A 14,161-nucleotide genomic window follows, 5' to 3' on the forward strand; every position below is an offset into this window, starting at 1 on the left:
ACTCTCCCTACAAAAAATCTGTTCACGATTCTTTTAGCGTATTTCGGAATTCAGTCATCATGAAAAAAGTGAAATAAACTAAACACTTTGCTAAAATTTCTTAAAATACTATCTGTTTCAAATTAACAAGAACTTTCAAACATATGACATAGAAGTTCTTGCTTAAACTGCACTGAAAAAGTGAGATAGAGTTATAAACTACATTACTTTATACGGAAGCTAAACTTTTTTTCATTTCATTGCGTTTTACGCAAGGTTTTTAAATAAACAAAATATGTTTTAAAGACGAAGAGTCTGAAAACGCATGCATGATACTTGTAATATATCTAAAAACTATACCGTAGCATGTTGGAGACCATTATGGATGTTCTGTTGTAACTGACACTTGCAAAGTTGGCTGGACAGACTTAGCATTTTTGATTCATGCAAAGAATGTGGATTCGTCTAAACATCTTTTGTAACAAATTGAAAATTAATATACCCCCTGTGCACCTACGCATTAAGAACTTGTCTTCAATGCATTTGCTGAATTCCTTTAGAAAAACTAAGGATTTCAAGAGGTTACAAATGAAATGAACCTACAAATAAAACCATTTTAGGCGGACCTCACGTTGAGCCTATATTCATCGAAAACAGAAAATATTAGCTCAAATTTATCTGCAAACTACTCAAAAGCCCTAGATAAGATATACACTTTGGTGAAAAAATGTCGTTCAACCCCTAGTTACATGCTAGGAAAAAATCTGATTGATAAACACATTAAGGGATGTTCTTGGGAGATTCTAATGGGCAAAAAAATCGAAATCACACCAAAAATAAAAGAGCTGATTTCTCTCTGTGTGCGTGTATGTGTTGTCTCCACCCACTTCATAGCTTTGGAATGGCCTAAGATAAATCAATGATGTTAATACATCATTTGACAGATTTGTAAAATGAGCAATATGAATAAAAGAATCACCACAATCAGATATAAATAAAATTACAACTACAATTTTCTTCCATGACAACACCAATGTTCTTCCATGACAACACCAATGTTCTTCCATTACAACACGAATGTTCTTCCATTAGGCCCCTTTTCTGAAACGGTAGGGGCCACAAATCCCAAACGAAACCTTCTTAACTGGTTAGCAACATTGCAGTAAACCGATTTTTTAAAGTTTAATTCATGCTAATATACTTCCGTAGAAAAGTGTTAGGAACATACGAATATTTGAAAAACTCAAGATTTTAACGTAAGAAAAAAACAACATTTTTATGCCTTTAATTTTTAATTACGTTACTAGAAGTTCAAAATTTTAATTTTTTGAAAACGTTTAATGTCGACTTAAAAATATTCGTATGTTCCTTATACACTTCCGTGTCTTCATGTCTACATACTTATATCGTAAAACATTTGTCTCTTATACAAAGTGGTAATGTAGACTGGTGAAAAATCTCGACAGAATCTCTAGCATAGGAGACAACTCTATAGAAAATGTTGGAATCAATTAAATTACTTGTATTGTAGACAAGAGTGATCAAGTAATTTATAAGAGAGGATCGCACCTAACAATTTGAAAGGGGGTTCTAAGCCGTCATTTTATCACATTCGTCCACATTTTGCACTAAACGTTTCCGTCGAAATTGGGTCCAGCTCTCGGAACTTTTCCCTGTATCCATCACTAGTAGATGAATGTTCTTCAATACATGGTCTATCTTAAATTTCAGATTTTGTCCAGAAAGTAGAACCGAGTTAGGTTAGGTAACTAGATCTATTAAAATATTAGTACACATTACAAACTCCGCCCTTATGTTGTGTCACAGTGATCTGACGGCAGCCATGACCTCTGACGATAATCCGGATCATTTTTTTTTTTTACATTTGGCTGCAAAAGCAAAATTTCCAGCAACTTCAAGGTCTATCTTTTTATGTCAAGTACACACATGACCACTTTGGGGGTACATATTTAAGCAGTTGCAGACTTGATGAAGTCATCTGTTCTGTGAAGCCGCCCGGAGTTCACAATGAAGCTTTTGATGCTTTCACTCGTCATCTTTGCTGCACTTGCTCTGCAAGTTAGAGGTAGGTCAATTTTATTTCTATAACAAAGTACTTATTTTTCTGTGTCTTTCCGTTATTTTGAACATAGAGCGCGTCGAGTCTGGTCCGTATGTCCTTGACTGGTGACGGTGGATGATTTACGTACTAAAATTTACAGTTCGATGATATCGTTCCAATACATGTAATTCAAGCCTCCATTTGAAATTGTAACATTCTATCTCTGCACATATATACATGTATATATAAAGGTTCTAACAAACTGGAAATATTCTACAATCCCTTCTATTTAAATGACCGTATTGATCTACTATTCGTATTGTCAAACGCATAAGTTGCCTTAAATCCTACAAGTGAGTTTTGATGCTTCGTGCTCTGAAGATATCATTGTAAATTTTGCAACGAAAATAATACATGTAAATGTATGAATGTTATTGGCAGGTAATTCAACTACAAATCTGGTTCTCTGGTCACTATCGATAAAGAATATCACATTAGATCTAAAGGTAGTTTGACTAAAATTAAAAAGAGGCTTCTGTATACAGTGTTCTGGATATAGAAATATGAAAAATGTAGCCATGGTCAATGACATACTGGTTACAGTAGATGCCAAAATCAAGAACAGTTTATTTTTGTTTCTGTATTTTTTGTAAAAATGACGTGGATGCTTGCAAGCTACGCCATTGTCGAGTGTTTTCTTTCTGTCTTTATAGTTACCTTGTTTTTCTTTCTTCGTTTCTTTTTATTCGTTTTCATTTATCGCCTTTCCATTTTTAATGTCACTTTACCAATGGTCAGCTTTTCATATGCAAATAAGACATAGGTCATTTGATTGGCTTGAAGGTATTTTTTAGAAAAAAATCTGGTACAGTGTTTTATTTTTCTCCCCAAAGTATCTGGAGTACACAAAATTATGGCCCTGATTATTGAACAAATGATTTGTTACAAACAAATATCTGTTAGATTGTTTATATTGTTAACGAAACACAAGAATTTAATTATTAGCTTTTCATCAGATAAACAAGACTTTATCAGACAAATTATTCATTTCCGAAGAAGGTTCTGATTTTCTCTTAGAGAAAATTACACAAAAATCCACATACATGGATTATGTGGCAATTTTTGTTTTTGTTTCAGCGGATGGCCAGTGTACCCCAAATACATCCAGCAAAAACCATGATGATCCCCATGACGACAACCACAAGGACGACCAACACGGTGATGATCACCACGATGACGATCATCACGATGATGATGAAAGTTCGTACTACATTCTACGAACTGTGATGTTTGTGCCTGACATTTGTAACGCTGTGCTTACCGTTTTAAAGTGTTTGGGAAATTTTAACTAATATATAAGTATCTTTTTGTTTCAACATTCAAAACTCAACATAGGTTCTAAAATCTTTAAACCGATATCACATAAATTTTCATTATTAGAGTAGTTTTCTAAGTTATCAAAGGCGTGCTTATAGGGTTCTGTAACTTAATGTGATTTAAAGAAGCGCATGTTAAAATAAGTCAACTTTACTGTGTTTATTTTTTAACAGCTATGCACTATGCCCAATGTGAAATGGAACCAAATCCTCATATGGCTTCCAATCTTCATCACCATGTCCATGGCAGCATTGAATTGTCACAGAAGGTAAGCTTGCTTGTGTGTTGAGCTATTGATTTAAGTTATTAATGAGTTCATTGTAAAAATAACCATGAAGTTTGCATTTTACTGCATCTTGTTTTTGAAACCTCTCTATTTCACTTCGATATTTTTGCTTTTCAGGGACATGGAGCAGTTTACTTAGAGGTACATCTTGTTGGATTCAACACAAGCGAGGACCACGCCGACCATCACCACGGGCTACATCTGCACATGCTCGGTGACATGTCTGCAGGTTGTGATTCTATTGGTGACCTCTACAATGCTCACCCAGAGAAGCATGCGTAAGTACTAGTACCTACTAAGTAATTAGTTCCATAATGGGTCATGCAGAATATTCCACACTTTGAAATCAAGAGCTTGATTTTGTTAGGTTTTATTTTTATGCAATAAAGGATTGTTGATACCCGCTTCAATCAGCCTACGTTTCGTCATAGGGCTTGGTGGCTCAGCTAGTGGCTTTGACCAATTATGATTTCCACGGAGGACGTATGATGCGACAGGTTTTGTAATTAGCGCTAATGGAAAGCCAATGATAAACTAATTTGGCAAATGGTTTATAGAAGGACATTTGTTAATGATTTATGTTCGGTTCCGTTTTAATGTTTGAACAAGATGGTTCCAAGGGTCAAAAGTTTAATTTTGCCAATCTTCAACAATCATCAGTTCCTCATCTGAAACCACAGGGGGAATATCCTGAAACTCTGAAACTTTTTAAGGTTGTTGGTCTAAATAATTTCTGCACACTATGTATGATAAATGTTTCGTTTGACTCGAGTAACTGGCCATGTAACCAGTTGCCATAGCGACTTCAGGAAAACGGATTTTGCTTTTTATGTTAAATCTTGCAACAGGGATTACCAAACTGGACAACTTTCAAAGGTTAACATTCAAATGCTGTATTGTATTGTCCTGTCCTTTTTTACCATAAACAAATTCATTTTAGCATCAAATCATTAAAAAGATTAATGGCGCCTCAGCCGCAATACAAAATGCATGATATTGACAAAACAAGGAAGCGTGTTACCTTTGAAATTAAATTATGTCGAAATATCATGTTGGTCAGATCAATATTTTAATCGCCACAGTATTTAGTTATTCAAAGAAAGCGTTCATGTTTGTCTACGTCGAATAGCTTATCTATTCCTGTTTCAGTAATCCTGGTGACCTTGGTGACCTAGTTGACGACGATAGGGGCGTGGTTAATGAAGTGCACCATTATGATTGGTTAGACATTGATGGTACAGCGCCAAACACAGAAGCTCTCATTGGTCATTCAATGACAGTAAGTACTGGTCATCATATTGTATGGTCTGGAGCTTGTTCTCAAAGTATTCGTATTTTAACAAAAATTCATGATTCATCAATGTTTTACAAAACTCTACGTTTATACACTGATCAAGATCTTTGGAGGTATAGTTCGTTCCAAAAGAAAAAAATGTGAAACCAGTAAAGAATAGATGATTTTCGCTTTTCCAAAAGGGTTTGTAGTAGATATGGAAAATTGCGAATTTTTCAGCACTAATAAAAAATGTGGAATTCCAACAAACAACCGGAATCCTCCCTGGTTGCGCAACTGTGACTGTTAGGAGGTGTTTAAAAACAGGATTTCAAAGTCAACATTGTTTAGCTGTGATGATACCAAATGAAATAATGCTAGATTATTTATTATTTTAATATTTAAATACTTTTGTTTTATTATTAGATTTTACAAGGCAGCCACAAGGACCCTGATACCCCTGCAAGCAGAATTGCCTGTTGTGTTATTGGTCATGGAAAAACTCGTCCTAAAACTGCAGCAGCTCTTCATCATGAACTAGAAGAAGATAAAAGTATTGATATATATTTATTTGTTCATATAAGTGAACTAAACTTTTGTTTGCATGTCATTTCAGTGGTAACTTCAAGACATAAAAATATGACTTTAAGAAAAGTAAATGAAACTACATGTAACAATTAAATCTGTCTATTTAGACAGTAGAATAGTTCATTTTAATATGTTCCCTTCTTTTTTTCTACATTTGTGTCGTTAAGGGCACGAGATGACTAGCGAGAATCGAAGCCTCGGTGCGAAATCGTTTTTGGATAATTTTATGGAAAAACAAGTTTTGGAGGGGCACACATTCCTTCCTCCCTGCACGAATCTGCCAACTTGCTATCAATACTATGTTTACCCAACATTTGTTTGTGTAACCTAAAAGCGTTTTGAATACGGTTTTTTTTTAGTTATAAATTGATATGATTAATTAAAAAAATACTTCTTTCACTCAAATAAATGAATAAAATATAATTTAATGTTTATGATGTGGTGATCATGTTTTTTTTTCAGCTGAACATTATGCTCATTGTGATGTAAGATCCAATACACACCAACCAAAGGCACTTCATCACCATGTTCACGGAACTATCGACATGAAGCAAGTGGTGAGTGGTGACTATCTTAAGGGAAACAAAATCTGGAGGAAAGTAACCGATTATTTTAATTGACTATAAGATCCTTGTTATCAAACTAAATGTTGTGTGTTTTTTAGGTGTGTAAAATATGGTCTGGCATCGTCTTCTAAGACTTTCTGGGTTCACTATTGAGAGCGCTCTGTTTTAATCTTTAATGAAAATGCCGCAGTCCTTGAAGGAATAACGTTCAATTTATGTCAATATATGACAATATATATATTAAGTAGAACTTGACAAGTCTTACAGGTAACTTCGTGACTTTTAAATGAGCGGAAAAGGCTGAGTTACTATGTTACATTGTATAGTAATGATTAAGCAGTTAATATATTAAGTTTTACATGTGTATATTTGGCTAAAATGTTTACAATATGACCCATATAAGGAATATTTTTATCCTTAAATTTGTAAAAAGCTCTTTGAATTTAATTCTATTACAACCCCAGGGATATGGTGACCTTGAAGTGACCTACCACCTAGAAGGATTTAATGTCAGCGACGACTACAAAGACCATCTCCATGACGTACAGATCTACACCAATGGTGACCTGACCAGTGGCTGTGATAACCTTGGGGCCAAATATGACCCCCACGAAGACTACCACAGGTAATTAAAGGACAAAATCGTACAAAATGTCGACACATGTGGTGTCAGTTAGTGTTGTCTCGTATCCAAATTACAATATTACTTAGTCTTTCTCGAATTTTCCCTTAAGTAGACATTTGATAACACATTCCTAATACCGTCGAATCAGCAGACTGATCGACTTTCTAAAGGCGGCTTAGACGACTAAGTTTGGCCTCAAATCTATATTAACAGATGAAGATTTCGTAAAAACAACAAAAGAGCGCGTACATATTGGGTTTTCTTTTTACACTGTATTACGTAGCAATGATAGTCAATGTCGTATTGTCTTCTTTCTCAAATGTGAAGGATAAAATGCTCCAAACCTAATTCGTAAGAGCAAAGTAACTTCAGATGCGGATCAGAAGGTTGGACCTAGACCTACAAAAAGAAAGTTCAGTTAATTTTGTGATAAATTTAGATAATAATTAGCACATTATAGCCTAGAATATCCCCTTGTTACAAACTTCTTGATCTGACCCCGGCCCCTTTCTTTTAATTTAGTCACGGAGTAGATCCAGAACTTTGTTAGTTTTGATAATTTCAGTGATTTGGGTGATCTTGGAGACATCCATGACGATGACTACGGTGTTGTTAATGAGAGCCATAGATATTCATGGATCAATATCTTCGGAGACGATAGCGTCCTTGGACGATCTATTGCTGTAAGTAAAAACAAAAAAAAAAACAAAAACAGAAACAGAAACAAACAAAACAAAACAAAAACAAAAAAACAAACAAACTAACTAAAAACAATGACTTGAACTTCAACATATTATTTCCATATATTAAACTAGCAATTCAAAAGATTATCTACATTTTAGAAAGTTGATCTGGTAATAACATATCCCAAACATTTTGAAAAAAAAATACTGATGAAAAATGTCCTTCATTAACTCAGGATCGATAAATTGAAAATATACAGAACATGTAATGGATCTTAATCTGTATTTGATGTTTCAAAAAGTTTCAAATTGGTTGATGCTATTAAACAGAAACGTTAACGAAACGAAGAAGGAGCATGAACTCATAAAAATACAGGGCAAATGCAAAATTTGTGGCGGACAGACGGACGGACAGATATGAAGTTCACTGTATACCATGACACTCAACTCTTGTCGAGTAAAGTATAAAAATAAATCTATGCTGGTACATTTCCCATTAGTATAACATGATCAATGTGTCTATTTTTTTTAAAGATTCACCAAAGAGACCATCTTCATACTAGTGCCAAGATTGCCTGTTGTGTTATTGGACGTGGACAAAGCCATCCAGAAAGTGAGTTGTATCATTTTGTTCATTCTTGTTAATAATCATATATATTTCAGGTAATTTTAGAATCAATACAGAAACTTAATTAACTTACAAAAAATCTATTCTATTTATTTTTTTGTGCAGTAATTTTAATGGTATAGGACCAAACAATTTTAATGTTCTAAGTAGATGTACATGGTTGCAGGCGCAGATTTATTAAAATTAATTTGCATGAAATCTTGAATTTGCAAAAATTCTATCTATCTTGCTTAGGTCAGCCATAAGGATGGTCACTGGGCAAACAATATTTATGCTATGAAATGGATAAAACCAGGGAAGTCAGATTACCAAATCATTATGCCAAATTTAATATCCTAGTAAAATAGAGATTGTATTTAATCAATGACAAAAGTCTGTATTTCCAGTTGTCCATAAAGCTAAGTGTGTTGTCAGACCAAATACAGAATCCACTGGTTTACATCATCATGTTACTGGAAACATCACATTCGAACAGACAGTAAGTTCATGGCTAAAAAATACTGTACAAAATAACCATGTGCATATAAAATTTATTACCATATTATGGAATTCCGAGGAGCAATTAAGAATGAAACCAATCAATTAAGTATATATTGTGATGTTAAGTATTTCGAGTCTTTGTAGGAATTAGGTTAAAGTGAACAAATTGAAACATGCATACCGACACCCACTGACATGGCTGTTCACTTCCACTCAGAAAATTCATCTCTACAATTCGATGTCATCATCATTCATTTTGGAGAAATTTTGATTTTTTGTTCATCTCCATGTCAGAAAATGGAGAGTTTAATAAATCATTTATGTATCTGCATCCGAATCGTTCTCAAAGAAATTATGACTCATTTTACCGAATAAAATACAAATCCAGTATATCTTGATTTTTGTGGTACACATAGTAAAATTTAACTGGGAGTGTGGTGGGAAATTTCATCACCGCCTGGTTCTTACAGACGACGAACACTTTAAAGATAAAGCGTGCGGATTTGGAGAATACCAAAATACCTTCATTAGAATGGTTTGCATACAACGTTTGGGAAGAGCATGTATAAGGGAACACTATGGTTCCACATTTGAGGCACTTTCATGGGCCCTCAACTTGTGCAAAATACACATGAAAATACACCATCAAGCATATGTATCGTAGTCTTCTTTGTGTGTGTGTGTGGTTTTTGTTTGGTTATTTTGTTTTGTTTTGCTTTGTTTTTTTTTTTTTGTTGTTTTCTTTATTGCTTGGATATTTTAAAGAGCACATTTGTAATACAGCGTGTCTTTTTACAGCCCGGTGGAGCAACACATATGACTGCAGATCTGACAGGATTTAATGTCAGTGAGGATCTGTCCCATCACCGTCACGGTGTACAGCTCCATGAATGGGGAGACATGTCCAATGGCTGCCACTCTCTCGGCAGGATGTACCATGGTCATGATGATCCACATGCCCCTAAAAGGTAAGGCCAAGATTGTGTTTTGGTGTTATAGCGAAGCTCTATCTAATCAAAGTGTTACCTTATCCTTTTCCCAACTGATCGCCTTTTTTTTTTTACCAAAACTAAACCACCTACCAAATTATGGATGTTGCTAGTTTCATGTACATTTATTTCGTTAAAAAATACATGTTCGCTTATGCTTCAACAAGTTACAAACACAAATGATAGATGAAAGTTACAAGACCAAATGACAACTATATTACAAGAAAGTCGTTGAAAATATAATCACTGTGACCAAGGTTTAGCAGTAAAATCATACATTATATATAAAGGTTTAATTTGATTAGGTACATCTAGGTATAAACATTATAATTAAACAGATACATTACAATAACTAGCGTATGTAATGCACATTAAGGTACAAAAGTGGGGGGGGGTAAATCAACTCGTAAAGTTTCTTTCTTTCTTTCTTTCTTTCTTCAAATAGAGATTTTATGAACTACATGTAGTTTTTTAACAATTGAATTTGTAATACAAGTAATAGGTTCATCCTCTGATGACATTATAATTAAGCGATATAATTTCTATTTTTTTCACCTTCGGCCAGGTGAGCTATTGCACTCACTTGGCGTCCGTCGTCGTCGTCTGTCGTCGTGAACAATTTTTCAAAACTCTTCTCCTCTGATACTACTCGACCAACTGGAACCAAACTTGGTACGAATGTTCCTTAAGGTACATAGAAATAATGTACAGGAATTTTTAATCCGTCGAAAAACATGGCTGCCGTTACTAAAAATAGAACATGGAGTGAGACAGTGGTTTTTCGCACATATCTCCAAAATCGTTAGGTTTAACCAAAATTCTGACTAAATAAAAATAATCAGCATGGTGAGATCTATATGTGGTCAAATTTTCGCGTTAATTTGTTAAGCCATGTTGGGGTTATTGCCCTTTTTAACTCACCTGATGGAAGGCCATGTGAGCTATTGCCATCACGTGGCGTCCTACATCGCCGTCCGTCGTCCGCCTTTGTTAATAATTTTTCAAAACTCTTCTCCTCTGACAATACTTGCCAATTTAAACCCTGATGTGGGGATTTTTGATCCGCCGAAAAAGATGGCCGTTACTAAAAATAAAACATAGGGGTCAGATAGTAGTTTTTCGCATACATCTCCATCACCGTTAGGTTTAGCCAAATTCTGACATAAGGAAAAGGTTTTCCAGGGTAAGTAGATCTATCAGTCGTCCAATTTTAGTTTTAATCTGTTTGGCCATGTATTAGTTATTACCTTTTTCGACGTTTATTTGCTATTTTTTTATGTTATTTCTTTCCAAAATTTTGTCCTCTGACACTACTTGACCAATTGGAATCAAACTTGGTAAGAATGTTCCTTGTGGTATTCTGCATAGAACTAATGTGTGGATTTTTTATCTGTCAAAAAAGATGACAGCCGTTACTAAAATAGAACATTGGGGTCGTACATTATTTTTTTTTTTTCGCATATTAGATCTCTAAAACCATTAGGTTTAGGCATTTTTTTCAGTTGATGAAATGATCCTTATTATAACGCCTACAAAAATCTTGAGTAATCAAAGTTGTCAGACGACTCCGTGTAAGAGTTATTGCCCTGAAAGTGAAAACGGATGTTTTTATTTGTTTTTTGTTTTGTTTTGTTTTGTTTTTTTTTTTTACAGCTTTCAGCCAATATCTTGAAAACTATGATAGAAAGACATCTTCAATTTATGAAATAATCCTTATGATGAGTTTTACCAAATTCTTCCTGGGTCAAAACTGTTGGAAAACTCCTTGTTAAATTTATTGCCCTTGAAGGCAAAATTTAACCAGGTGAGCGATTCAGGCTCCTGGGAGCCTCTTGTTTACAAATATGTTGAAGTATAGAGTTTTATGAATATTTTAAAGTGGGCATCTCATTTGAAATCTTGTCAAGCCGTCTTTTCAACAAGTCTGAGTTTTTTCTCGAGAAACATTATGTGGTGACAAAATGTTTGATTTTCTTTATTTAGACCTGGTGACCTTGGAGATGTAATCGACGATTCCAATGGCGACGTCCATGCAACCAGAACCCTCGATCACATCAATGTGGAGGATCTCAACGCTCGCTCTCTTGTGGTGAGTCAATCAATCAGTTCAGTGGCAGATGACAGGGGCGGATTCAGATACTTTGAAAAGGAGAGGTGCCAGCCGGGTTTCCTCAGAAAAAGGGGGTGCTAGAACCTTATTTGACATTTTTTTGTCAATTTTATACATGAAAAGGACAATTTTTTCCGATAAAAAGGAGGGGTGCCAACCCCCTGCACCTTCCCCTCTGTATTTGCCACTGTATGATAAACGTACAAGAGTAGACACTTTAAAAAAAAAATGAATGGAATGACTTATTTTTACGGTCTGTGAGGAAATAATCTCAATCACGTGGTGCACACTAAATAAGCTGCATAGCAGGTTAGTTTCGAATGTGCACCACGGGCATTGAGATTATTTCAAATAGACCGACAAAATATAACATTTCTTGTAATTTAATTTTAGTATCAAAATTTAAGAAGTAAATCAGAAAAAAGTTTGATGACGTCACTGTCACCTTACAAAATTGAGTGTTTGAGATGATAGACATTTTTTGTATCCAATTAGAAAGCGTGTTACATCTGAAATTAAATTTTTACCAGGTATGGTTTAATTTGGCTAATGCTCCAGATTTCTAAAAGTAGTTGGACGGTGAATTTCCTTACAAAATGACAGAATATGTAATACATTTAGCGTGATATCATGTACAATTTTAAAGAACGTTATATAAAGAGAAAATTTTGGGATCATCCCCAGGTCTACTCCCTTAATACGGGAATACTACAACGAAAAGTCATTGAGAACTACTACTAAATATCAAAATCTCATAAAATATGAATTAAAAGAAGGAACTGTCACGCCGCTTTTTGAATTGTACATGAATGTACTAATGCATTACAACTTAGTATTAAAACTGTCATATTTTTTTCTTTTTTCATACAGATCATGCAGGGCGGGCATGAGGTCGAAAGTGAGAGGGTTGCTTGTTGTGTTATTGGACGAGCATAAACTACCTCAAAGCAGCTCCTGTCTGATATGACATTGAATAATTAATTACATTTAATAAATAAAAGAGTGAAAAACACTTTATAATTATTTATTTAATTGTTGAAAAGAAGAACATAAGAACAAAATATTTTCAAGGCAATTATAATCATTTTTTTTTATTCAGTCAATCAAAAACAGATATACATGTATGAGGTTTAATTTAATAGAGAACTTCTATAATCTTAAAAAAATATATAATTAATCCTTTTAATTGAATATTTTGAAAAACAATTATGAAAATCTGACATTCCGAAAATTCCTATTTTTAAGGTTAGGTCACATTTAAACTGAGAACTAAGTCCCAGAAATGAAAAGATACACCAGTATCTAAAGTAATAGTGCCCAACTTGTCTTTTTTACAACGTATATATGCTAAAAATTAGCAATTGGTTATGTGGAAATAATTTTTTTTCAGGGGTAGGGGTTGCAATTATTAACCTAGATGGACCTGCATGTAATAGTTCGAACATATATTGCTGGGCTCATTTGAAAGCTAAGACACTATATAATAATGGTACTTTTTATCTTATAAAATCTTGTTTGAACTACGGTATTAATTGTAACAAAAAGACCAAAACGGTTGAAATAGAAGAAAATCCGAAATTATTCTGGAAATTCTCCAATTGCATTTATATAATAAGAACGAAATACTAAGCATCTAAATTATTATAAATGCCAAATATTTAAGTGTTTACAGTGTTGGTATGTTGTGAATGAGCATTTAATTTCATACTGAGACCTGTTTTCTAGGATTGGAGAAAACATTTTTAACTTTCAAGGATAACTTTTACAAGAAAAAAAGTTGTTCATGATTTCAAGATACTACAGACACTGTGAAGTCAGCCTTATATCTTGACCTACACTTAGAAATCGATGGTAAAGGAAAACTATTGACCAAACTTTACGACAAACGTGATGACTTTTCATTCAGAATTGTCAACTTTCCTTTCATCTGTGGCAACATCCCTTCGGCTCCTGCGTATGGAGTGTTCATATCACAACTCATACGTTATGCCAGAGTTGCCGGGACTACGCAGACTTTTTGTATCGCGCTAGAACTCTGACAAATAGGCTTCTGGAACAGGGTTATGTTGTTACAAGATTGAAGTCATCACTACAGAAGTTTTATGGTCGTCATCATGAACTCATGGATCGTTATGGTGTATCCATCAGCACCATGAAAACTGATTTATTCAACGGGTCATAGTTTTCCTTTTCTCGTTTGTCTACCCCGGACTTGACTTTTTATGAGCAACTCGGCGGGTGTTTTTAGAAAAGCAGAGGACGCCTACCGGTGCACCTGGTCCATGCTCACAGTTTTTAGTGGAGTCCGAGTTGCTCATTTACTTTTGTTACTTTGTATGTATGATTTTAGTTACTTTATGTTCTTTGTTGTGTATGTCTGTTTTCCATGTCTGGTCTTTGTCCCTGGATTACATTCTTTTGATTACCGCTATAACCTTGGTTCCCTTGATTACTCTTTCATAATGTATAAAACAAAATTATCTATCTATGATACCTACTTTCGGACGTTCAATGT

The 14,161-nt window shown here is 34.3% G+C and overlaps 1 protein-coding gene across 1 annotated transcript; it reads left to right on the top strand.

The window, feature by feature from the left end:
• Window positions 1-1,904: 1,904 nt before the first annotated feature.
• On the top strand, window positions 1,905-12,658 carry LOC148601121 (uncharacterized). Its single transcript, XM_088555941.1, has 14 exons — window positions 1,905-2,065; window positions 3,179-3,301; window positions 3,592-3,686; window positions 3,822-3,982; window positions 4,854-4,983; window positions 5,404-5,530; window positions 6,028-6,122; window positions 6,596-6,756; window positions 7,322-7,439; window positions 7,974-8,052; window positions 8,454-8,545; window positions 9,346-9,515; window positions 11,520-11,625; window positions 12,517-12,658. The coding sequence occupies exons 1-14, from the start codon at window positions 2,008-2,010 to the stop codon at window positions 12,580-12,582; spliced, it is 1,581 nt and encodes a 526-aa protein (XP_088412067.1). The 5' UTR covers window positions 1,905-2,007; the 3' UTR covers window positions 12,583-12,658.
• The last annotated feature ends 1,503 nt before the right edge of the window (window positions 12,659-14,161 follow it).

Source organism: Perna viridis, chromosome 12 (assembly GCF_037379345.1).
Source record: "Perna viridis isolate PV_CMFRI_1.1 ecotype Kerala chromosome 12, ASM3737934v1, whole genome shotgun sequence".
NCBI classification, from domain to species: domain Eukaryota; kingdom Metazoa; phylum Mollusca; class Bivalvia; order Mytilida; family Mytilidae; genus Perna; species Perna viridis.